This window comes from Anas platyrhynchos, chromosome 21, assembly GCF_047663525.1.
Source record: "Anas platyrhynchos isolate ZD024472 breed Pekin duck chromosome 21, IASCAAS_PekinDuck_T2T, whole genome shotgun sequence".
Lineage (NCBI taxonomy): Eukaryota > Metazoa > Chordata > Aves > Anseriformes > Anatidae > Anas > Anas platyrhynchos.
Window position 1 is genome coordinate 7243973 of NC_092607.1, and position 24921 is coordinate 7268893.

At 48.2% G+C, this 24921-nt stretch overlaps 2 protein-coding genes across 4 annotated transcripts in view; both read left to right on the forward strand.

Moving 5' to 3' along the window:
- The window catches only part of PPP1R16B (protein phosphatase 1 regulatory subunit 16B), a 67087-nt gene extending 50510 nt beyond the window's left edge, over positions 1-16577 (forward strand). For all 3 annotated transcript variants that reach the window (XM_072026645.1, XM_038166119.2, XM_038166120.2), the window contains 9 exons: positions 1206-1276; positions 3200-3345; positions 5335-5438; positions 5718-5842; positions 7312-7437; positions 7772-7847; positions 8950-9079; positions 9798-9966; positions 10609-16577. In XM_072026645.1, coding sequence (XP_071882746.1) covers positions 1206-1276; positions 3200-3345; positions 5335-5438; positions 5718-5842; positions 7312-7437; positions 7772-7847; positions 8950-9079; positions 9798-9966; positions 10609-11130 — 1469 coding nt within the window. In that variant the 3' untranslated portion in view covers positions 11131-16577. The remainder of the gene's footprint in view (positions 1-1205; positions 1277-3199; positions 3346-5334; positions 5439-5717; positions 5843-7311; positions 7438-7771; positions 7848-8949; positions 9080-9797; positions 9967-10608) is intronic.
- A 408-nt stretch (positions 16578-16985) lies between these two features.
- Positions 16986-22901, forward strand: LOC101805107 (protein FAM83D). The gene is made up of 4 exons (XM_027472990.3): positions 16986-17681; positions 20150-20317; positions 21285-21409; positions 21767-22901. The coding sequence occupies exons 1-4, from the start codon at positions 17235-17237 to the stop codon at positions 22719-22721; spliced, it is 1695 nt and encodes a 564-aa protein (XP_027328791.2). The 5' UTR covers positions 16986-17234; the 3' UTR covers positions 22722-22901.
- The last annotated feature ends 2020 nt before the right edge of the window (positions 22902-24921 follow it).

The window sequence follows — 24921 nt, forward strand, 5'->3', positions numbered from 1 at the left end:
CAAAGCTTCGTAAATCAGCATCAGTGTGCTCCTGGCCCTGTTTTCCAGCGAGGAAGCCCCCAGGCCCCACACTGGCTGCCAGGAGCTGCCCTGCTCCCAGTTTCCCCCAGTTGTACTGGGAGGGAGCTCCCTCTGCCCATGGTGGGCATCAGCACCACGGGCGCTCTGGGAGCGGCCGGCCCTGCAGCCGTTCCTGACTGCCAGCTCTGACGTTTATTGCCTGTTTAGCTTCGTTACTGCTCCTTGTTTTGCAGCTCTGGTTTCGCTCAGTGGTTGTATCCTTGCCAACAGATCAGGTGGGGCTGGAACATGTTGCTGCGCTGGCCCCAAGGAAATGACTGCGAACCTCTGGCTTATGCCTGCGCTGGCAGCGACAGCTGGGGTGGGAAAAGCATTAGGTAGGAAAACATCTACAGAAAAAGCAGGGAAGGAGAAAGCAAGCACCAGCAGACAGGTATGGATCACCGAGACCTGTCAGTGAATTTGATTTCATTAGATTGCAAGTTCCTGCTATTGCTATTCGGTTGCTCCCTCTGCCAGCCTTATTGCTATTACCCATGGAAGAGCTGCACCCCAGAGCAAACTTCATCTTTTACCTGGAGGCTTTTCATCTGTTCCCCAAATTTGCATTTTAATGGAATAAAACCTATCCTTTCCCCCTCAAAGCAGCAATTTAAAAGTTAAGCCTCTGGAAAGCTTTCCTCAAACACCCACCCATCCATGTGAAGTGTCCAAAGCAACCCTGGTGTGTTTTAGATGTTCCATGAATGTACTGGGCTTCCAGTACCACGCTGATAACTTCTTGAGGCAAGACCTCATCTTCCCAGAGTGAGATCTCAGAGGTTGGACTGGGTGATCTTAGAGGTCTCTTCCAACCTAGATGGTTCTGTGACTCTGTGATGTCTCCTATGGCTGTAGCTCAGGACCCAAAAGTCACCGATCGCCTCGGAGCTCTCCTGGGCTGCAGCGTGCAGAGGTCGCTCCCGGTTGTCTCTTAAGCAAAAGAAGAAAACATAAATTGCTCCAGCACTGCCGTGTGGAAATGATGGCTGTCATAAAGCCTCCTTTGGAAGGAGGCAGGGGGGAGAGCTGTGTGCTGCTGCTCCCTGCTGGATAAAGCCAGCAGGGCTGCTCCGCTGCCACCGCTGCCTGGGGTTGTGCACAGAGGTGCCCGCTCTGACCGCCCTCTCCTCTCTTCCTTGCAGTGTGCTACCTGCTGAAGAGCAACATCAGCCCCGACCTGTGCAATGAAGACGGACTGACCGCACTGCATCAGGTGAGGCACAGCACGGGGAACGCTCCCTGCCTCATTTCCTCGCTCAGATAAAACAGGGAAGCTTTGCCACATTGTGCCGGGAGCGAGCCGAGATAAAACCCGTCTCGTGCTGCACACAAGGCTTTGTTCTGTGGTGGTAAGGGCTCAGGAATTGGGGCTGGGTTTCAGGCACCAACACCGACATTGCTCACACTATAATCTTTATGGGGCTGGGCGGTAAACTCTTCAAGCTGGTTAATTCACTCTGAGACTATGGCGACCTTACAAGGTTTGGAAGGGGCTTAGATAAATGGTGCCCAAGGTGTCTGAAGAGCTCTCCGCAGGCTGTGTGACTTCATGGTCGGTGTGAGGGGCAGCAGCAGATCTGCAGGAAAACACAGGGCTGCTGTCCTGGGGTGCCAGCCTGTGTCCTTCCTCAGAGCCTCCGTGCTGCCAGGGTTTTTTGTTCTTCCCACGGCCCCGTCCCCACCCCACCTCGTGAGCCCAGATGCTCGGTGCCAAAGCCTCAGGACAGTCCCCGTGGCAGTCCCGTGGGGCTCCCCGTGCCTGGCAGCCACCGCCTCCGCCAAAAACAACAGTGTAGTTGTGGAGCTCGCTCCGAGGGTGGAACGGGGACACGCGGCTTTCTCTCCATTTGTCCCCACTGTAAATGCTCCCATTGACTTGGCATTTTGGATTCCTCTGCGAGTCGCTTTCTGTCTTCAAAGCTGGGTGGATGCTTGCTTGAAAAGGCAAAGCGGCTCCTAGAAGAGCAAAAGCTCCTGCCACCTCCTCTCCAAAGCGATGCTGTTCTGCACACAGAAACGCAGGCAGCTGGTGCTGCTGGCAGCCTCTGCGCTTCCACCGCCAGCTGCTGGAGCTGTGAAAGGCTTTGCCCACTAAAGGATCAGTTTTTGTAAAGGTGCATTTGGGGGCTGAGGTGGAAGCTTTGACTTCACGAGAATTAATTGTATCCCTGAACAGAGAGGAGCTGCCAGACGGACACAAATGCCCATTGGCAGTGGCTTCCCGTGAAGGATGCGGCTTATGCTTCTGGGATAACTTGGCGGTCTGACAGGCATGATTTTAGCCTCACTTCCACATATAAATAGTAAACAGAAATAGAAATACACAAAGGGTCCTTGTCGCTCGGCTGCCGAGATGCTTGCTGTGGGTGTGCTCCGGCCCCTGTACAAGCCTCCACTGGAGCACTGGGCCACGAGGCTCCAGCGTGGGCAGACCACAAACGGGCTTTCTGCACAAGGACCGATCTTATTTTAGTGTCCCACACGCACGTTCATATCAAAAATTGAGCACGAGGTGGGTCAAAGAGCAAATTCCACCTTCCCCAAAGGAAGCAGTCGAGGCCCCTCTTGGTGTGAGTGCATGGGGGATGCCAATTTTTCCAGGAAACGAAAGATGCCCCATGAAGCACTTCATATTGTTGGGAATCCACCTTGCATCTCTTCAGATAACTGTGGTAGGTAGCGTGAGCTGCTTAGAAGTTTTTTATTCATTGTGTGCCAGTGCGTGGGATTTTCCCTAAGAAAAGGGAATGTCAGCTTGTCAGCTCCTCCCTCGGTATGCAGCTGTGCTGCTTACCTTGAATTTCTGCTCTGTTTGCTCTTGAATATGGAAGAGCCAGTGAAGCAGCAGCTGTGTGCATATTTGCTGATGTTCCCCTCCTGCTCAAGCCCCAAGCCAGAAGGCCCTGCAGAACACCAGTGACCTTCAGTCCACCATGTGGGTGTTCTGCACGGTGCCTTTCTGGCCTGGTTGTGTTGAACTTGGTGTTTGATGCTGTTGGCGAGGCTCATCAAATACCGCAGCATAAAGTAGGTCCCCGTGTCCAGGTACCGTGGTACAGGTGAGCAGGGATGAGCCCTCACCTTCCCAAAGTAAAAAGCAAACCGAAACAATTTGTCTACATCTCTTCCTCACCAGTGCTGCATAGACAACTACGAAGAGATAGTCAAGCTTCTCCTCAACCACGGGGCCAACGTCAACGCCAAGGACAACGAGCTGTGGACTCCCTTGCACGCAGCAGCTACGTGTGGTCATATCAACCTGGTGAAGATCCTCATCCAGCAGTAGGTGGCTTCTTGTGTCTGCCCCTTTCTGCAAGTCTGATTTAACCTGCAGCTTCTCTGGGTGGGCACTGGGGCTGCTTGGTACCTCTTGGTGGTGGTTGCTGCCTGCTCACAGGCCGTTTATGGGACTCCTTCTTGCGTGGGGGAAGAGGAGGTGGAGGAGGAAGAGCAGAAAGGTTGAGGAGATGCAGTAAAACCCCAGGTGGCCTGACTCAGTTTCAGGAAGGTGCTCAGGACTGGGCTGAAATTTGCCCATTTTGCCTTGTGTTCTGGTGTGTAGGTGCCTTGTGTTTGTGCTTGTTGAACTGCGCTTGCTGGATGGGTAGGAACAGGAGCAGCCAGCACGACCTACTCTCAGGCTTTTAAACACAGCTTCAGATCTTCCAGCCACAGTCAGACACCGATGCAGGAGGACAGCAGGTTCCTATGGCTTGAGTGCTTGGCTGAACTTTTTGACCTGCCTTACTGGCTCTTAATTAGTGACCAGATAGCTGCTCATAATGCATTTGTTCCCCAGCCGTATGACGCAGGGCGCTCACCTTGTACCTCCCCCTTGCCTTTTCAAGGACCACAAAGCTCGTGTCTTCCCTGGGCTTGTTGGCAAGGAGGAAGAGGAAGGATGGCGTTTTGAGCCATACCATGTGCAGCTGTTAATGAGCACCTGCTGGAGCAGACAGTCCTGGCTGCAAACAGAGGACTCTCCTCCATTTGCCAGGGTGATGGTAGAGAGGGCAAAATGTGTTTTGGGGTTTTACTGTGCTGCTTTGCACATCACAGCCTGTCACCTCTCCCTGAGAGCCTCTTCTCCCCACAGTGCTGCCATCTGGGACATTAGCATGGAAATTTTTGCCCTTCTTTCTTGACTTAAAATGAAGGAGGTGAGGCAGAGGATGCAGGCATAGTGTCATGCTCAGAAAGAGTCTTCCACTGGAGTTTTGAGGAATGGGCGATCTGTTTGCTATGATGAAAGTTGTCCTTTGGAGCAGGTCTCACACATCAAATGGCCGGTTAAACATTGCCAGGGAAGGCAGTGGTACTGGTGGTGGCACCTGGAGCCCCGGGAGACCATCAGAGGTGGCAGCCCACACGAGATGTTCAGTTCCTTACTTTTTTATTTGCTGATTAAACTAACACAGGAACATTGCAGGTGTGATTTTCAGTGCAGTTTGCTCTGTTCGGGCAGAGAGAGGAGAAAAAAAGTAAAGGAACAGGAATGTAAATGCAAGTGGATGTTGTCTGCCATCTTGCCAGGTAGAGCAGAGGTCAGCTGAGGAGTTCTTAACAGCTAGCTAAAATGGCAAAGCTCAGAAGGTGCGGGAAATTCTTTTACCATGTGAGAATATGAGGCTAGTGAACAATAAAAGTGACTATTTTCATTCCAAATAGTACCTCCTGGAGGTGATACAGTGGCTTAGAGGAGTGCTTTTGGAAAATCAGATGGAGAAATTCAGCAGTTGCCAGAAATTTGTATGGTTACTATTTTATTTTTCATTTTTGCCAGTGTGCTCTTGGTTAGGTGGAAGGCTCCCTCCACCACTCAGCCTGTATCTCCCACAACTTCTCCGGTCCTCGTGAACTTTTTGTTCAAGGGCTGCCAAGTGCCCAAATAACAAGCACCTGGTAGTTGCTTGGCATTAATATCCAGAAATTCAGCAAATAAATCACTTCTATCCTTGAGAAGCTGCTGGTCTGTACAGTGCCAGGACAAGTGGTAGGTCAGGAGAGGACAGGAACGGCTCAGTGGCTTGTGTCCCCCACAGCCCACGAAGGAGGGGCTGCCTTTCATCTGCTTTTGGAATTTGTCTTCTTCCCCACTCGTAGCTCCATGGCTTTGTTTTAAATCTAAATTCTCAAACAAATCTTGGTGACATTTGGGCAACTGTGAGACCCCCGCTGCTTTTTGCCAAACATTTATCGCAGTGTTTGGCACCGTCTGCTCTAGGATAATATGGGAATCCTTTCTCGTGTGACACCTTTTTCCCCTTGCAGTGGAGCAGACCTGCTGGCAGTAAACGCGGATGGCAACATGCCGTACGACCTCTGTGAAGACGAGCCAACCCTGGATGTCATCGAGACTTGCATGGCCTATCAGGGTAAGGAGGCCGAGAACATGTAGAATTCAAAAAGGGGCCAGTGTAGTACTTTAAATGACCTTCTCAGCTCTTGCTTTGCCTCCTGAGAGAAGCAGAGAGCTGCTGCCTGGTGTAATGTTTTGGAACTGTTTAGTTTCTCTGATTCCTAAATTATGAAGTCCCCTCAGCCTCTGGAGAGAACATGAGGCCGTATCAACAAGGAATCATGAGTATAATTGTGCTCAACCAGTGGAGACAAGGATCCTTTCTGACTCTTCTCCTCAATTGGAATTTTAACAGGAATTACACAGGAAAAAATCAATGAGATGCGGGCTGCCCCGGAGCAGGTCATGATCTGTGACATTCATGACATACTTGCTACTGGACAAGACCTGAACAGGACTGATGCCCAGGGTGCTACGCTGGTGAGTGAAACTGCCGCGGCTTCGCTTCTGCCTTCCTTTAGCCTGTGGGTTACGAAACCTGCCCCGTGGCAGGAGGTTATACAAAATCAACACGTACAAGGAGGGAGGAAGCTGTCTGGATCTTTTCCTCTGTTTTAGTATCGTCACGTAGGAACGGGCTCTGTCCATGAGTACAGCTGGCATAACTTAGTGCCTAACCCTGAGCTTTCTGAAGCAAATCCCTTGTTGCTGTGACCTCCGCCACTTGTCCTACGGGTCAGGTCCTACATGTCACATCTGACAGTGGTTGGTACCAGCAGTTTCCACAGAAAGGTTCAAAATATCCTGCAATGAGGATATAAATTTATACATATAATACTTGTTCAATGGCTTATATACTTAAAAAAAGAAACAGGTGTATTGGCTTCCCTTTCTGTATCACCCCCACCTTGCTCATAGAGGGTCTAGCTGTGAAACTGCCTTCCAGTCCTGGAAAACTGGTAACTGCTTTAACAACTCTCAGCATCAGATTCAAGCTCGCATTTGCTTGTTGGACTGCTTCTGAGCATTAACTGATACCTTGTTAAATCATACGACCTCTAGAGGAAATGACCCCGTGCCATAAAATTTATGTAGAAATTAATTGAACTGCCAGAAAGCATCAGACTTTATTTCCAGATGAGGTTTTAACTTCAAGAGGTAGAATTCATGCGGAAAATTTTGAAAAGACGCTTTTGTGCTCCTTTTTAGCACAGCTGAAGTAGGATGAGCTCTGAATGAAGTTCATACCTTCAGAATGGCGTACAGGTCAATGGTGTGCTCAGAGAGGCAGCAGCAGACAGCAATTATGAAAATCCTCAGAGACATGAAGGGTCATGGTGGAGTACAGGAGATGATTATTCGTGTCTCCAAAGTGATGAGTATAGTTGGAGGCCAGTATCTGAAAAATCAGACTTCTTTAACTAGAAGTCACCGTGAATTTAAATGTTTCTGATTTTCAAATGGTGAAAGCAATCACAGACTGCATGGAAGTGCACTTGCACAAAGGGAGTCTTGACTAAAGCATGCTGACCGTTTCATCAAAAAATCACATCCACAGCACTTAGTGGGGAAGAGGGGATGTTTTCTGGCATGAGGGATGTAGAGTTCGCCTTAGATGTTCTCCCTGGCAGGTTTGCATTTTGATGGTGCTGTTTGTGTGCTGATTGGGAAGCACTTAGGAGCCCTTGATTTAAAACTTGAAAACATTATGTTTTAAGCCATATATGTAAGATAACTTAAGCACTGTTGAGCACTTTCCTCTCCAAGCAGAATTACATGCAGGTAATACCGAGTATCAGTAACAGGACCAACCTGCTTCTGACCTGATGGAGTGCATCTACCAAATGCCCAACATGTCTAAATCCAGAGTCAGACATCATCCAGGAAATTCCGCTGAAGCTCAGTGTGAAAAAATGTTCATGGTCCTTGCTCTGTTCCTTGTCTCCTAGCTGCATATAGCTGCGGCCAATGGGTATCTGCATGCAGCTGAAGTCCTCCTTGACCAGGGGGCAAGCCTGGATGTTAAGGACTGGGACGGCTGGGAACCTCTTCATGCTGCAGCCTTCTGGGGACAGGTAAGGATTCTATTGCAAAACTCGTGTACGAGGGTGACATTTCTTTCCCCCTGTACAAACAAGCAATCTGTACTAGGGCTGGACTTGCTGGATGGTGTCAGATGAGATCCACGGGGCTCCAAAAAGAAGCTCTTGCTGAGAAAGCTCAGTAAGAGAATGTCTGTGCAGTTGAATGGTGGGAACTATGCTTAACATCACACATGTACCAGAAAAATGTGAGGCAAGTTGAGCATGCATCCTATTGCTTCTTGTCATCTTCCAACTTTTCAGTTTGAGGTGGGAAACGATTTCCTAAAATACCTCTGCCAACTGGGTTTTCTTTCTGTTTCTTTAGATGCAGATGGCTGAGTTGCTTGTGTCCCATGGGGCTAGCTTGAGTGCCAGGACATCTTTGGATGAGATGCCAATAGGTGGGTTTACTAATCTTAAATAACGAGATCAAAGTCATTAAGAAAATCCTTTAGAAGCTTTTGCCTCTAAGCCTGCTGGAGTCTTCAGATGGTGTTTTCAGAAGCATTAACACTTCATTTTTCAGGTGTCTAGAATCAAAGTTATAGGGACTTTAACAGGGATTGAAGTTTTAAAGAGCCTACTTTGTTACTCCCGAAAATGCTTCTTCCTGCTCAAAAAAAGAAGGGAGAATGAATTTTTTGAGCACCAAGCTTTTGTCTTGTCTGTCCACACTCATGTTCCTGTGCTTTGGAGTCTCCTTGCTCTTGGATCATGGTCTTAGACCTGTCTTTGGTGTACTACTTCTAAAGCTGAGTGCAGCCCTAAAACTTGTGTGTCTCTAGTTCTGCCTTAATGCAGTGAAGTGCTGTGACCTATTAGGGTTGGAGAGGGAAGAGAAAACACACAAGTCCTGGAACAGATTGGAAGTAAAAATGCCAGTGTTAGCATCTGACCATGTCTGTTATTATCTTGTGCCACATTTTCTTTTGGCAAAATGTTTTCTGAGCATTCAGGTTTTGGCATGAAGGTTTTTTTAATTGCAAAATCTGTGCATCCTCATTTTTCTACAGGATTTTTTACAAGGGTGGAAGTTCTCATACCCTGACCTGCTCTGCCTTTGTCTAGTCTTAAATTCTGGAGACTTAAGTAAAAATGCTATAACCAGGGGAGGTGCAGTCTGGTAATTACGGAAATTTCTTTTCCTCATACCTTGAAGTATTGAGACACTGGTCAATATTTCTTTCACCCCTTCACAGGTAAAGGCAGAGTGTACTGCTAGAGATGGGATAAAACCTAGCTGAATAGCTGGATCACTGCAAAGCTGAGCTGCTGTCACAGTGAGCAGCTCTTGTTTTCTGATCCCACTTAGGTGTCCAAACCATTGTGCCTCCTGCAGTTTGTTTGGAGATGAACGTGTCTAAGCATATTTTGCTTAAATTTCCTTTCTCCTCCTCCTGCTGTTCGGAGTTGTATATACTAGGAAGATGCAGGTGGTACCATGCTGTGAATGGTGCCATGTGTGAATGGTCTGACTAATGGCCTGGTTTGTGTGCCCTGTAGATCTCTGTGAAGAAGAGGAATTCAAAGTCTTACTTCTGGAGCTGAAACACAAGCACGATGTGATCATGAAGTCGCAGCTGAGGCACAAATCCTCCCTGAGCCGAAGGACCTCCAGCACCGGCAGCCGGGGGTGAGTGCCTTGTTCCCCGCAGGTCACCCAGCGCCTTTGCTTGGCCCCCCAGGTGTGAGCACCCCGCGGGCAGCGTGCAGAGAGTGAGCCCGTCTGCCCTTTCAGAGCACACTCTGGAAGGCAGAAGCTGGCTGTCAGTGGAAGGCAGAGCTCCTCTGACAAGGGGTTCTTTAGAGCTGCCCTGAGCAGAGCCAGGTGGTGAGGATTTTCCCTGCTGGACCGCTGGATGTTGGGACTGAGAATCAGCGCTTCAGATGGATTAACTTGAGCTTCTTGACAGCTTTAATGAGGAAGGAGGAGGGGAAGGGGAATGAAGAGCAATAAATTCTCATGGCCAAGATTCTGTGCTCAGACACTTTGCAAATGCCTTTATAAGACCTTTGCTAGACATCAAAGCAGTCCTGCAGACCACAGAACTCCCCCGTCTCACGGGCCTTTCCCTCTGTATTTACTCCCCTGGCTGCAGAGTAGATCCATCAGGTGAGCTGTGTGAGCTCTAACCCACATTTGCAGTACTACTTTAAAACTTAAAATTCCTCCCACCTTTAATATCCACACTAGTGCCTTTGTCTGCTTCGCGTGGGTGCCAGGAAGCTAAATTCATGTTACTTTCCAGTGGGAGATGCCTTGAAGCACGAGGAGGAGGTGAGAGGAGTTAGAGGGTAAGATGTTCCGTATCCTGCTCACAGCTTTGATGCTCTTTCCCCGTGTCCTGCAGGAAGGTGGTGAGGAGGGCCAGCCTGTCGGACCGAACAAACCTTTACAGGAAGGAGTGCGAGAAAGAGGCCATCGTCTGGCAGCAGCTGGGGGCTGCAGAAGAAGGAAGGAATTCGGGTCTCATTGGGGAAATAGGGGAGACTCGGCCTGACCAGGAGAACACAGACCCCGTAAGGAATCTCAGTTGTCTTAAAGAGTTTCAGAGGAGGGCGGGTAGTGCAGGCCCAATAGCAGTGGGTGCCCTGGGGTGGGACGTGGCTGAAAAATTTGTAAACATTTATTATTTATTTATTATTTATTATCCATCAGATTTAAGCAAAAGACATATATATAAACAGGAATATCTCACTACAGTGGAAAGGCTGTTTGGGATTTACAGCTGCTTAAATAGGTCTCAGATATGACCCTAGTGAACCAGAGTGTTCAGAAAAAATAGCTGAATAGTTAGTTATGACACATGCATTTCTCTGTAGGGCTAACAAATGGGTAATCACAAAGGAATTTCTATATTGCTTTGCAGTTACTTGTTTTTAATTGAGTTATTGTCATGTTCTGTTAACATGCATGTCAGTCAATCCATATTTCTTTTTCTGAGTCCTTCTGTGCTAACATTTCCGTGTTCCTGGCTGGGAGTAGCCCCTGGTTGGGGTTTACAGCATCGTAGGCTCCTGTTGGTGGGTGAATTTGGTGTTTTTGCTGCATTACCTCTGGCTGACAGACTGAGTGTGAGCTGGCTTAGGAAGTTGTCACAGGGATGAACTTTACGTGGAGAACAGGGGAAGACGCTCTTCTTTAATGTCTTCTTGTTACAGAATTCAGTGCTGGAGAACTCCTCCCTCCTTCCAGAGTTAGCAAACAAGAGCACCCAGTGTGACTCCGAAATCCCCCTGCAGAATGGACTCATGGCATCGGCCAGCACGTACCAGTACACCTTCTCCAACGGGGACATCTGGAGCATGCACGCCGACCCTGATGGCAGCCCGGGCCACGTGCTGCCCTACGGCAACCCCGGGCTCCCCGACACGCAGCAGTTCTGGGGCACCTACAAGGAGCACGGCCACCAAACGCTCTCAGAACTGAAGCGGCAGCGAGCTGCGGCCAAGCTCCTCAACCACCCCTTCCTCAGCACCCACTTTGGCAGTGGCATGGGAGGAGTTGCCGAAAATGGGGGCGAGGCCAAGTCGCACCTAATCGGATCCAGGACTTCTCCCTACAGCTCCAATGGGACCTCGGTGTATTACACGGTGTCCAGTGGTGAGCCACCCCTCTTGAAATTCAAAGCTCCCATGGAGGAAATGGAAGAGAAGGTGCATGGGTGCTGCAGAATTTCCTAGTCTCACCTGCCGCTTGCCCCAGAGGAAACGAGAAGCGGGTGGGCTGGTTGGATCTATCACTGTGGCCAGGTTGTTGGCATTCCATGGGGAGGATCTGGTTACGGACATCCTGACTGTGTCGCCTCGTTCATCTTGAATTGTACTTTACCCTGCCAATTACTTCCATTGAAGTTGAATGAGTAATGCAGGTGGAGCCAGGCTCCCAGGAGAGGAAGGGATATGCATTGGTATGATGTCAAAAGAGATGCCCATGTCTTTCCCCCTGGGGAAGAAAGTATGAGCTGCTTTCCCATCCTTGAGGAGTCATGGGATGGTTTGGAAAGGAGAAATGATCTGAATTAAAATATATTTGCATCTGAGTCTCTTGCTGCAAGCCACCACGCTTCTGGAGGGTGGCAGTCCAGACCTGAATTTTCACTCTTGGGTGATGCACATGTCCTGGAGGGGCCGTCGGCCCCAACACAAGGTTTGCACGAGTGGACAGAGCTGTTTTCCCTGCAGCTGGATCCTGCATCTGTGGATGCTGCGCCTGCTTTAGGAAGTTTGCGAGGTGTTGTCTCCTTGCAGTGCCAGCTCACCATCAGAAACTGTGTGCTGGCTGGGTCCTGTTCTGCTCGTGTGAACTCCTCATGCAGACTGCTGTCAGGGTTTAAGCAGAACTCTTCCTGGAACAGGCTTCACTCGACAGGCTTTAAAACCGGTGTTGCAATAAGGGGCCCTGGCAATAGAATTTTACTGCAATAAAATACTGACAAAGGTCTATATTGGGATAAGTAATTTAAAACACTTATTTGTACTATTTAGACTTTAATTTGTTTAAAACTGAAAAGACTTCTGCTGATCTCACTTTCCTGTTGATTCTGTTTACCCTGTATGCTCAACACAGATCCTTGGGGCAGTGTGCTTTGTGTTCAGATTTTTCTGGATTTCCAGAACCACAGGGCTTGGAAGAGAAGAGGAGGGAAGGCTTGCCTGCACTAACCTAGAAAAATGTGAAAATGTTTCTAACCTCCCCAGATGTTACAACACTTGGGTTAACCTGCAGTCTTTGGCTGATGAATAACTGTTAAGTCATTGCTTTGGTAGTTGAATGCTGCAGCAGGACAGGAGACTTTTTGGCTTTTTCCTGCTCCTGTGATGAAATCATCACCATCAGTAGCTGTCAGAATGGGGCTGAACTGCCCCTGTGTGCCAGGGCACCCAGCACCACACCATCCTCAGCAAAGCCTCTCTGCTGTACAGAGGTTGGCACAGCAACACCACTGCTTTGATGTAGTTCATGTAGCTCTGACGTACCTGAGAAACTCCTGCACGGTGTAACAGGGGGTTTTGGCCCTGCTGTTTCAGCAAGTCATGTTTTTTGTGTACCTGGGTGAGGTTGAAAGGAAAGTGCCCCATGGGAGCCAGCTCTGAGGAACTGGCTACAGCTGAGCTAACAAGCTGCATCTGCAGAAATAATTGTAGATGTTCAAACCTTCTTCTGCACAGGGGCTGTCCCACAGATAACTATTTCTATGAGTATGTCATCTTGGGCAGCTGAAATCCCAGACTGCAAACACGCCTGCTCGGGGCTCTGTAAGCCATCGGTGGGTTAAATCATGCTCGCAGCAGTGTAATTGTGCTTCAGCCGAGCAACAGAAAACGCAGCTTCCACCCGTCATCCTTTTAGCTGGCAGCTGTTAGACATCAGTATTACACCTCACATGTACGCTTCCTCTCTGGGAATCCCCACAGCCTTGCCTTTTTCTAGGCCATAAAAAGTTGGCTGAGGCTGCCAGCGAGCATAAGCCGCTACCCTCTGCTCCCCGGCAGCCAGAAGCATCCTTCGATCTCCACGTGCAGCATTTTGGGCAGCGCCACGGAGGGAGGGAAGGCTCTCTCTGCTCCCAGCACAGCCGTGGCAGCGTGCCCTGAGGTCTGGCCCCTCGTTGGGGCTGGCTGTGTCATGTCACAGGGCCACGGGCCTGTTTAGGAATGAATTGGGAAATGGCAGCAGTCGGTCTGCTTTTTTATTTATTTATCTATTTATTTTGCACCCTCCCTTCAGTTAAGGGGTTCCTGTGTTTGTTCTGAAACAGAGAAGTTGGGCTTTTTCTGACACAGAGCCAGTAGCTTGTGCTGCCCTGTTTGTGGCTAATGTGCAGGCTTCAGCTGATCTCCCTCCGTCACTGGAATGCATAGTGTAAATATAAGACTAGAAAATCCTTCTTGTGCTTAACCTTAAGGGAAATTAAAAGACTATCCAGTAGGAAGAAGATGATTTAGTAACTGGACAGGCCATACAGCGTCTGTGTGTAGGTCTTCTGCTTACCTAGAGAAAATTTATCTGGGATAAAACCAAGTGTAGCCTGGGTGTTACTGAGTGGGGGAAGATGATCTTCCAGATTCCCCTGCTCTCCCATGGTGCTGGGATTGCCTCCTCACATCCAAACCCACGAGCATTCTGGACTCAGTATAGCAAATGTTGGTGCTCTTACCCACCAGGTAGTGAGTGGTGCAAGATTTGGCCCCGCTGATGCCTTCCCTCTTGGAGGTAGGAGGAGTGGGGCCGTTTTCCTTCTCAGAGGAATTTTGTGCTATGAGTGCCCTGAATGCTGCATAGCTCCACGCACGTGAAAAGGAGGCAGCTGGATGCAATGGTGTTAAGTAGGTAGAGCCTTGCTCTCACTAGGAGCTACTGATACAGCAAAGCTGTAGGACGCCAGTGCACACTAGACAAATAACGTTGAGTTCATTGGTACCTCACTTTGGTTATGTGTGAAGCCCCAGAAATTCATTATTCTAGCTGTGATTTGAGCAAAACAACAATTGATTTACTATCAGGAGAAAAAAGCTACAGATTCTAGATTATAAAGCATCCCATTAATTGGACTTTGCGTTGCAATTGTAAAATTGGCCATAATACAGCTCTTGTGGCGTTAGCACTGTAAGCTAGCACTCCCTCTGAAGTCAAGTGCTGTCTGATCAAATGTAATCAATTCTCATTCAGAGGGGAGAATTGGTAATTGATAAATATCCCAGGATTTGTTTCACAGCCAATCCAAGTATTTATCTTCCACTGCACAGAATGCATCAGAGTGGGACTTGGGAAGACAGTTGAAGAGTGACCTAAAATGGATTCATGCTTTTGTACTGGTGACATTTCAGATCTAAGAGTCACTGCCCACGGGGCGCTGGCAAATGAGCTCAGGGAAGGAGCTGATAATTTATGCTGCCTGAAGAGCTGTTGGGTGGAGGTCTGGGATGAGCGGTTCAGTACAGCGGGCATTCAGCCTGCTTCTAAAGTGCTGTAGAGACAAACAGGCTTCGGAGGGAGCAATAAAAACATAGATGTTCTTGTACGTGCATTGCAGGAGTCTACCTCTAGGAACAGGGCTTTTCATTGTAAAATTTAGCAATGTTACCATGGTGGTGCTCTCAAATACCTGTGCATTTTAATAAGACCATCCCAGTGGAAAGCTCTTGAGTACATAGCAGAAGGCACCTTGGATAATTCACTGGATCTTCATTTTGCTAAAAAGCTGTAGAAACTGTGAATCGTATTGTGACGGGCAAGATATCAAGCACTTGGCTTATTAGAGGAAGATTTGGGGGTTTTACACCATGCTCAGTGACTCTAGGTTCTGTAAAGCTCTACATGCAGATGGAAGGTCAGCTCAGAGTCCCACTTTCATCGGCTGTAAGCTGAAGGTTGTAGTTGGTGCAGGCTACGCAAGGATCTGAGAACACTGGTGTGCTGACAGGCCCGCTGTAGGCAAAGCTGCACGTGGGAGTAATTCTGCTTGCAAAATCTTCCAAAGTGCTAGTCGTAGTGTTTATAGCAAACTAACTAGTTAGTGAGAGCAGCTTTACTTCCCATGTTGAAAGACTTTAGATGCAAAAAAAGTATCTCAAAATAGTGTATCTGCTTTGCTGAACTCCACCAGGAAAGTCCCAGCAATGACATATTAGTTAAGGGCTCCAGTACCATTGCTGGGATCTGTTTGGCTTCAGACCCGGGTCTGTGCTTCATGTACCAAGTGATGCGATTTTATCTCAGTTAGCCTCACTTCTGTGGTGCTCCAGAATCTTAAAACCCTCCTGGTTTTGGTAAGAACTGACTCCAGCTGATGCGATTCTGCACCATCTTGTAGGCGTGGTTGGGGAATGACATGGTTGAGGAATTCCTGGTAGGGAAGAGAAGAGCATGGCAGGGCAATAGCAATAACAAATCAGTCCAATGTGCAGTGGAGGCAGTGGGTTCTCTAGTACCCTGAGCGAGTCTTATTTCATGGGGTTGCAGGTGAAAGCATTTATAATCTCCCAATGGCAGAACTTCCATTCGGCGTCCTTTTGCTTTAATCTTGGACTTCTGTTTACCTAAATCATCTATGCTGAAACAAAATTGGCAATACCACGAAATAGGAATATCTTAACAGAGAAAGCAATAGCACTGGTCTGTAGTGAGCCACAGATTTACTGTTGTCTATCTGCTGGAAGGTGTCCTCCCTATGGCTGGATATTTCTGTGCCTTATCACACTTGCTGAAATGAATTTGGTTTCTGGTCTCTGGAATGTTTGCAGTGACTACGCTGTGCCGTTCTTTATTGCAAGAAGAAAGCAGTTCAGAGCATGTAGGATACTGAAATTTTCATTCTTTCATTTCTCTCATGATCACCATTTCTAAACACAGGGAATGGAAATGATCAGGATCTTCATTCTAATTTAACAAATTAGACCTATTCAGTTATAGCAGTTCTCCACAGAGCCCAGAAGATACTTTGAGTAGCAAGCCCTAGCCTCTTACCACAGAACAGTTAATATTTGGAATTTAGTTTTGTTTTGTCTGTGGCTGTACAACATAATTCATTGTTCCTGGTTGTTCTTCAGCTTTATTCTGCTGTTTTGGTGTTGGCCATGCTGGTAATGGACTTGTCAGTGGCCCCGCATGATTCGAGTACCACTGGGTTCTTCAGGCAACATCTGCCATGGCAAAAATAGGGCCTGGAATATTTTGCTGTATTTCAACTGCAGAAGCTGTGGTAGAGGAGACAGTGCTCAAGAGACCTGTTCCAAATCTACACCAATACAATTGTCTCCACCTGGCCGGGACATACGGGTTTTAAAATGGTGCAAATGCAGCCTTAGCATTGCCACCTCGGCACGTTCAGCCTGTGGATCGTGCTGTTGGCATCCCGAGAGGGGACGAGGGAACGACGGCAGCGCCGGCAGCCCCTGTACAGCCCGGTGCGACCGCCGCGTGTACGGGAGGTGACACTCGATGGCACGCCTTCTGCAATAATTCCTAATTCCATCGATCAGTAGTAAACGATGTACAAATAAAACTTGATGAAATGTATTTTATGTGAAAAAAAAATAATGTAAGAAGTGTATATTGTATTAGCAGCTTTGTGTATAAAATGGCATTTTGGCAATCAGAGTCTAATATATTTAAAACTTTTTTTTTTTTTTAAAAAAGGATATTTGATATTGTATGGAACTGACTTTATTGCTACTGTAAGTATGAAGAGATGGTTTCTTAACATGTTGAAGCAATGCATAAAATCATAAATTGTATGTAAAACCCATGCCAAAAGGGTATGTCTGACAGTATTAGTACCTGACCTGTGTCTTTAATAGAGATTGAATTTTTTAATTTAAAAATTATATTAAATTTCTTTTAATAATACAGAAAAGCCCGCGGGTTTTCAATTATTTGGTTGACGGTTTGGGACCCTCCCTGAGTGACTCTGCCGCTCCTGTGGCTGTTACTGCCAGGAGGGGTAGATGCGGGCAGGGGCGGGTGTGACAAATTTTAACTTTGTCCGTCCCTTATGGGGCCGGGGAGGAAGGCCCAGACCGCGGCTGCCCTTGCTGGAGGCCGGGGCTCTGACGGGGGCTTCGTGGGCTGAGCCCGCTCCCTGTGAGGGCAGCGGCGCCGCCTCAGCCCGGCCCTGAGGGGAGCCCGGGCCCGGCCTCCAGGCGGGGCCGCGCCGCGTCCCGCAGCCAACGGGCGGCAGAGGCGGAGCGAGGCTGCCCCAGTGGCGGCGGCGGCGCGGGGCTGTTTGGATTCAAAGGCGCTATAAAGCATCCCGAGCCGGGCCGGGCGGGCAGCGAGCCGCGCCATGGCCAACCCGTCGCAGTGGCTGGAGGAGGGCGCCGGGCGCTGGCCGGAGCCGGGGCCGGGGCTGTACAGCGAGGCGCAGCGGCTGGCGCTGGAGGAGCTGGTGGCGGGCGGCCCCGAGGCGCTGCGGGCCTTCCTGCGGCGGGAGCAGCTGCCGCCCTTCCTGTCGGAGCCCGAGGTGCAGGCCATCGCGCGGGGCGCCGTGCCGCCCGCCGCGGCCGAGGAGGAGCCGCCGTCGCTCGGCGCCTCGCCGGCCGCCTCGTCGCTCACCTACTTCCCCGAGCGCTCGGACGTGGAGCCGCCGGCGCTGGAGCTGGGCTGGCCGGGCTTCGCCGCCGGCGCCTTCCGCGGGCTGACGCGGGTGGAGGCGCACTTCCAGCCGGGCTGCGGGGACGGCGGCTGCGGCTGCAAGGAGGCGGTGCGGCGCCAGATCCGCTCCGCGCGGCAGGTGGGTGCGCGGCGGGCACGGCCCCGGGGGTGCTCGGCTGTGGCGAGGCGGTGCTGTCAGCAGCTTCTCTCTTTGCTGTTGTGCTCGCTGCTTGACCCAAGGCTTTGTGGGGGGCTCCCGTTTCACAGGGGCTTTGATCTGGCGCAGGGCATGGCCTGGAAAAGCCGTGCTGAGGAGTAACTTGTAACTGTGCTCCGTAACTCGCAGCGCTAATTGAGCTGGCGGCCTCTAACTGCAGTCCCAGGAGGGAGCCTCCTTCCCCACCTGCAGCCACTCGATTGGCTTGGCCAGAATTTAAAGCTCAGCTTCCTCTCCAGGTGAAGCAACGCCTGGCTGTGGGTGAGGTGCTCACACAGGCACACCCAGAGCTAGCGAGGAGCCGGGTCCCAGCCTGCCCGAGAGCAGAAGCCTGGGGCGTGTGAGGATGACAGGAGCGTGGGCTTCTTGCCAGAAGCTGTCGCACACAAAGATCTGTTGGCAAAGGGCCTGTATCAGGTAGCTGTGAGCAGTCTGGTGGTTCAAGCAAACCCCGTGAAAACGCCTGTTTTTCCAAAAAGCTGCTCTTGCTTGTCACGTTCTTGCCTGCAGCATCTGGCCAAAGCATCTTCCCTCGTATGGAGCCAACAGCCACCGAGCTGTGCTGGTCACTGCAGCGTGCCTGCCTGGCCTGGGAGACAGCTCTGTGGGTGTGGAACAGGGAGAATTCTGACCCTTGTCACTTGAGCTGCTGTGAGCAGCTGTGTGGTCACAGCTGAGCTCCCAGGGTTAATGTGAGGAACAGAAAAGCTGCAGATGCTGTGTAGTTCCTTCTCAGCTTGCTAAAATACAGCTGGCTTGAGAGACTACCTTGGGCACTGTTGCTGTCTTGCCTCTGCTATCCTGAATGGCTCAGGAGAAAAATGTTTTCTCTACCTCCTACACACATCACTGTGCTCTTGCTCACTTTGAGTACAACTTTATTTCTTTTTCAGTTTATAATTCCGGGATTAGATCTCAAATGCTCTTCCAATTGAGTAGTCATTTGAAGGCAGCTGTGTTCCAAAGAGCTTACTGTGAACTGTGTACCCCTCGTTCTGTTTTCAGGGGCTAACTTCTTACTCACCTGGTCTCGTCCAGAATATCTTAATTTTCTCTATCTTACTTTGGCACTTAGTGCAGTGATAGGGTGCAGAAGACCAGAGGAGATATGTAAGAAGCACAGGTGTGAACTAACTTTATGTAGAAATACCAATGTGTCTGTGTTTTTTATAACTAAGAAATCATCTGTTTAGAGCCAATCCCCTGAGGAGCAGGGCACAGGTGTGAATGCAAAGCTCAGTCTGTTCTTGTGGGAAACACTTCCTCTGAGCACAGGGGATGCCACACACAGCAGCTGTGTTGCGTGCATGGATGCCTTGGGCATGTGGTAGTAGGGCACACACCCTATCTGATACAAGCAGGCACTGCAGCGCTTCTGCAACTGGTGTCCTTGATGCTGGTCTAGTGGAACAATAAGGGAAGTAATGAAGCCAAATCCTTTGTGTCTGCACCCACACAGCTGCATGTTCCCGGTTTTGAAGGGCTGAGATTCTAGCACAGAAATGGCACACGGTGTTGTTCTGAATGGGGAGGCTGTTTGCAAATGTAAGACCATTCTGTCTTCGTCCCACTGGAAGGAAATCTTCATCTTGGGATTTGCCTGCTATGAAGAACTGTTAGTACAAGTCTGCATCTGCTCCTGGGCAGCTGGATGGCTTTCTTGTGTGGGTTTTGGGTGGACGCTTGGAATATGCCATTTCCAGACTCTTATGGGACGTATTCAGTTTATTTTGTTGCCACAGAACTAGTTTGTCATGGTAATTCACATAGGGGTGTGTGGCCTGAAGAGACAGCATTGAGTGTCTGAGATGTTTGTCTGTGACACTGAGAGGCTGTTTGAGCTAATTCTCCTGGGAGAAGCAGCTGTCTGTAGCAGGTTTGCCACAGAAGAGAGTCTTGAGAATGCTTTGCAGGAGGCACAAGCTGGTAAGGTTTAGTTTAAAACCTCCCTGTTTCTTACTCTATAAGAACTGCTCTTTGGATATGGCAGTTCCTCACTCAGCATAATCCCTGCAGCTACTGACACTCGGGAAGCATAGGAGCGGGGATGGCCTGTTGGGGTTGCTGACTCTGCCGTGTCAGCTTCCCAGGTTTTAAGAAATGGTCAGCTCATGGGAGGTGAGGTAGGAAAGCAGGCTGAGCACAAACGCTGCAGCAGATGTTGGAAAAATCTCTTCAGTCTCATGCTTTGCACACCAGGACACGATGAATTTATATAAATGTTGGGAGAACGCAGGAGTTGTTTAAAACTTGCCAAGGCCAAAGCAGCAGGGCAAAGAAATATGTATTTGGCTTTGACAGTACAGCAGGAGAAAATGGATGGGGGAGGCAATGATCTTGCCTTGTGTAAGGTAAAGCTCTTAAACAAGTGTTGCCACTTCTCTTTACAGGTAATTGCCATTGTGATGGATTCCTTCACGGATACTGATATTTTCAGTGACCTTCAGGATGCCTACAACAAGCGCAAGGTCCCTGTCTATATCCTTCTTGACCAGGGCTTTCTACCCTACTTCTTGGAAATGTGCAAGAATTTAGGAGTCTGTCCCGAGCAGGAAAGTGTAAGTACTAAACATGGTGAAGGGGAGGTGGTTTGTTTCTACTTCTTGTGTTACTGCTTATGATTTTGGACATCACAGACACCCTTCTGTAAATCATCTTCCCTGGAAGACTGAAGCATCCCGTCTGTCTGGTAACTGAAGTAAAAGCGTGGTGGTGTCTTGCTTTGGTTTTGAAATGTTTCTCAACTCTTGAAGATCAAGGCCCAATACTGGCTAGTATCATAGAATCATGAGGGCTGGAGAAGACCTCCAAGATCACCTGGTCCAACCATTACCCTACTACCAGTATCAGCCACTAAACAATGTTCCTAAATTGCTCACAAACTCATTGAAAACCATACAGAAAAGGCACGTTTACTTCTACCCTACGCTACCAGTATGTAGGAGCTACTGCCAGGCTGTGCAGCTTCCCAGTGTGCTGGATGGAGCGTCCTGACGAAGTGGCTAACTTCAAGCACTTAATTTTGCAAGATCTAAGTAGCTTTATTCTTTTTAACCCAAGAATGGGTTCCTTGAGCTTGCTAAGGAAAAGTGACTCCAAGGAAAACAAAGACAGGAAGCTCAAGGGTGGCATGGCTTTGGGAACATCTTTCTAATTCAGGGTTTGCATGATGTGACCCAGGTGGCTTACCCAATTCCTCTGAATGGAAGCTGACGTGACTGCGTCATGTCCTGGCTAGGACAGGCTTGTGCTGACCCAAGTGAGAGCTTCTCTGGATGGGGAGGCACTCCTAGCTTTGCGGTCAGTAATTAGCTGGAAGTAATTAGCAGTTCTCTCCAGGCTGACTCTACAGCCTCTCCTAAACTAACAGAAATTTAGCATTAGTACGACTCACTTGCTGAATAATGTAAGGAGGCTCACTTCATTCCTATCTTCCATAACGTGTCTAGTTGTTTTTATGCGGAATTACTGCTCAAAGCTTTAACTGAAATCTGATGTTACTTTTTCCCTTCTCTCCTGAAACAGATGATGAGAGTTCGAACTCTTACTGGGAACATATACTACGTGAGGTCAGGCGCCAAAGTCATTGGGAAAGTCCATGAGAAGTTCATGTTAATTGATGGCATCAGAGTGACAACGGGCTCCTACAGGCAAGTATTGGGGTCTGTCAGTGCCTGATGATGCTGTGAAAAGGGGGAGGCTTTGCAGGAAGGGTGTATTAACTCTGTTGTTTGCTTGGTACTGGTAAATATAAAGTGGGCTATCTGACTCAAGTGGAACTAACACAAAACTGGAGAAACAGTGGGAAAACTGCGTTGGCTTACACAGCTAGGAAGGAACATGGCCATGGCTATGTAGGGGTTCTCCTGAAGGAGAGCGAACACTCACTCAAGTTGATACCTCCCTTATGCACAACAGTCCTGAGCTGAGTCTTGTCTTGTTACCTGTAACTTCATGTGTTGAAGTGAGCTGAAATTTAACTGTGAATCTTGGTTTGTTTTCAATAGTTTCACATGGACCGATGGGAAGCTGAACAGCTGTAACTTGCTGGTGTTGTCAGGTCAAGTGGTTGAACAGTTTGACCTCCAGTTCAGAATTCTTTATGCCCAGTCAGACCCTATCAGCCCTAAACGCCTGTCAAGCTCCAGGAACAGTGGGATGTTTGATCATCTGGTGAGCAGAAGAGAGTCCTCTAAAGAATACTCTGTGAAAAGCAATTTGAGAGCAAAATTTGCCAGGATGTCTAGTACTCCCAAAAAAATGTTAAAAGGACTAGATCTGGCTGAAGGTACTCCCGGAGGCAAACCTTGTAACCTGGGACACTCTTGCATCAGTGAAGTGGAGTGGTTCAGTGATCAGGAGGCTACAGCGGAGCAAAAGAATGCATCAACTCAAACTGGCCAGTGGGAAGAGGAGCCTGCAGTGATGGTGTGTAATGCTGGCACGCAGACCAATGTTCTCACAGATGAAATTGGCACTCAAACTTCTGTTGCTGCTAGAATGACGGGGACTCAGACCTCAGTTTTGCTGAAGACTGCAGTGACACAGACAAAGGAGGAAGAGTGTGCAGAAACACCCCTGCTTTACAGAAGGGCATCAAAAGAAGAATCCTTTCCACCTGGAAAGTCTGTATCAAATTCTAGCCTGCGATCGCTGTCTTCATCGTCGTCCCGGTGTTCTGTTACGAGCTCTACCAGCTCGCTCTCTTCTATTTGTTCCATCGAATACTCCAGCAGTCACAGGGCAGAGTATTTCCAGAAACTGCATAAGGAGAGGCAATTCCACTACTCCACCATCAGGTCAAAGTTCAGCCACATGGTGGACATCCTGTCCCGAAGGAGGCGTGTGCCTGAAAACTACATGAACCACTACACTGGAAAATGCAATCTAAATCAGAGGCGAGACATCAGTACCAGCCTGCGCAGCCTCCGGGATGTTTCCCTCTTTTCTCTGAATAAATGACAGCTGGACTGAATGCAGAGCACAGAAGTTTGGGTTTCAAAATGCACTTGTTTGTCTACTGATTCTTCTAATTCCTTCCGGTACTTGCACACATACCAACAAGAGTAAATCCCTTGCCAGCACTTTGTTTTATACTATGCAATTTAAGTAATAAAGAACAGGTTTTTATTTATACCGTAACCACTTAGATGTTTCTCTTATATGCATTAGTGGTAAAGGTGTATAATACTTCTGTATACTTGACTTAGAAAGCATTAATATGTTTACTCTTCAGGATTGCTAATTTTCTGGCTTTAAGTTATCTAAAAGTAGAGCTTAGGGATATGGTTTAGTGGGGACTGTTAGTGTTAGGTCAGAGGTTGGACTCGATGATCTTGAGGTCTCTTCCAACATAGAAATTCTGTGATTCTGTAAACTTGGAAAAATCTGAGTCCAACTGACCTTGCTCAGAATGGCTTTATCAATACATACTCTTTTCCCCTTTCTAATATTGGGACTTTAACTTTATACTCAGCATTAGGGGGAAAAATTAATCATAAAGCTATTTTTTTTTCTGACTTCACAGATTTAAAAAAAAAAAAAAGAAAGAAATATTACCCTTCCATTAAAGTTGTGAAGGGTCAATGGGAACAGTTGCAGGTTCTTGTGTATCTCTTACTGCATCCCCTTTCCATTGCTTAAGCATTCTGAAAGGGACTGAATAGTACTGAGCCAGCCAGCAATTCAGTTAGATCACCTCATGTCTGTCTCTCTCTCTCCATACACATTTGTATCACATTTGTATACATGTGCACATTCTCTGAGGAGCATCTTTAAAAAGTCAAGGAAGTAGCAACCTAGCACTCCAAGACAGCCATACCTATTTTAGGGGAACTTTGTCCTCATTTAACTAGCTTTTAGTTTTGAATACTAGAAGCACCTGTTGGATCTGTATGAATTTTAATGTAAATGTATTAATGAGGTGTTTGGGGGTGCAAATCTTGCTTGTGAGCAGGAGATGAGGTAATAGTTGGAGCTCAGTGTCTCATAGCAGACACTACAATGTGCCCCTGTTGTACACCCCTTTTGGCATAACTTTAGAAGATGCCTTTTGTTCGATGTCTCTCCCAGAATTGAGACCAAGCTGTATTCTAGCTTGGTCTTGGAGGTTTCTGAACCATTTAGGGGAGATTTAGGTTAGAATTTAGGAGACATTTCTTCTCATCAAGGGCGGTCAGGCATTGGGATGGGTTGCCCAGGGAGCTGGTGGTGTCACCATCCCTGGCAGTGTTCAAGGAAAGGCAGGATGTGGTGCTTAGGGATGTGGTTTAGTGGGGGACAGTGGCAGTAGGGTGATGGTTGGACCAGATGACCTTGGAGGGCTTTTACAGCCTTAATGATTCCATGATCTTGCTTCTGTTAAGAGACCTGTAAATGGCATCTTTGGGGTCAACCTAGTGGTGAAACAATCACTGAGGACGCATAACAAAGCCCCTGCTCAAACACACTACAAAAACATTATAGATTGTTTTTATTCTTTTACAAGTAATTTTGAGTTTTTATTTTTATCCTAAGCTGTGCTTTCTGAAGTATTCTGTTTCCTGCTCTGTCTGTATTTTATCCACTAATAGGTTCTTCAAAGAGTTAAGTGCCTTTCTAGCTTTTGAAAATATTCTGCTTTCAACACTAACTGAATCTTGGGTTAAGTCAGTCTGCAGACACTACACAAATATTTGTTAGTATTACTGTGCATGTGTCCATGCTTGATGGATCACTTTTTTTTTGAGTAGTATGTGAGTTTTTCCGAGTTCTCTCTGAAATCTGACCTGTGATATTATTCTTTAGACCTGTGTGCCAACAGTTCTAGTGACCAACCTGATGTGGTATTCTTCAGTCAAATCAGAGTCTGGGTGAGGTATTTCCTTCTCGTTTATAGGCATGTCTGTCCAGTAGGTGGCATGTTTCAGCTGTTATTTATTTCCACAAGGGGCAATGAATGAATAGGGAACAGCCCAAACTCCGCAGAGCTGCAACCGCAGTGTAGACAGCGGCACTTTTATTCTACTGACTAGAACTTTTATATTTGAGTCCTGTATTGACAAAGAGGCTTAGCTACTTCTATAGATTGGAGGTTAAAGCAGCCAGTTCTTTCCTAAAGTTGCAAGGCAGATGTACAGAGAGGTGCAGGGAAGGGAAAAGCTGTCTGCACCTGCTTAAATGG

Coding starts and splice junctions, on each gene's coding strand:
- LOC101805107 (XM_027472990.3), top strand. CDS start 17,235: ATGGCCAACCCGTCGCAGTGGCTGGAGGAGGGCGCCGGGCGCTGGCCG. Junction 17,682..20,149: donor AGATCCGCTCCGCGCGGCAG/GTGGGTGCGCGG, acceptor TTCTCTTTACAG/GTAATTGCCATTGTGATGGA. Junction 20,318..21,284: donor TCTGTCCCGAGCAGGAAAGT/GTAAGTACTAAA, acceptor CTCCTGAAACAG/ATGATGAGAGTTCGAACTCT.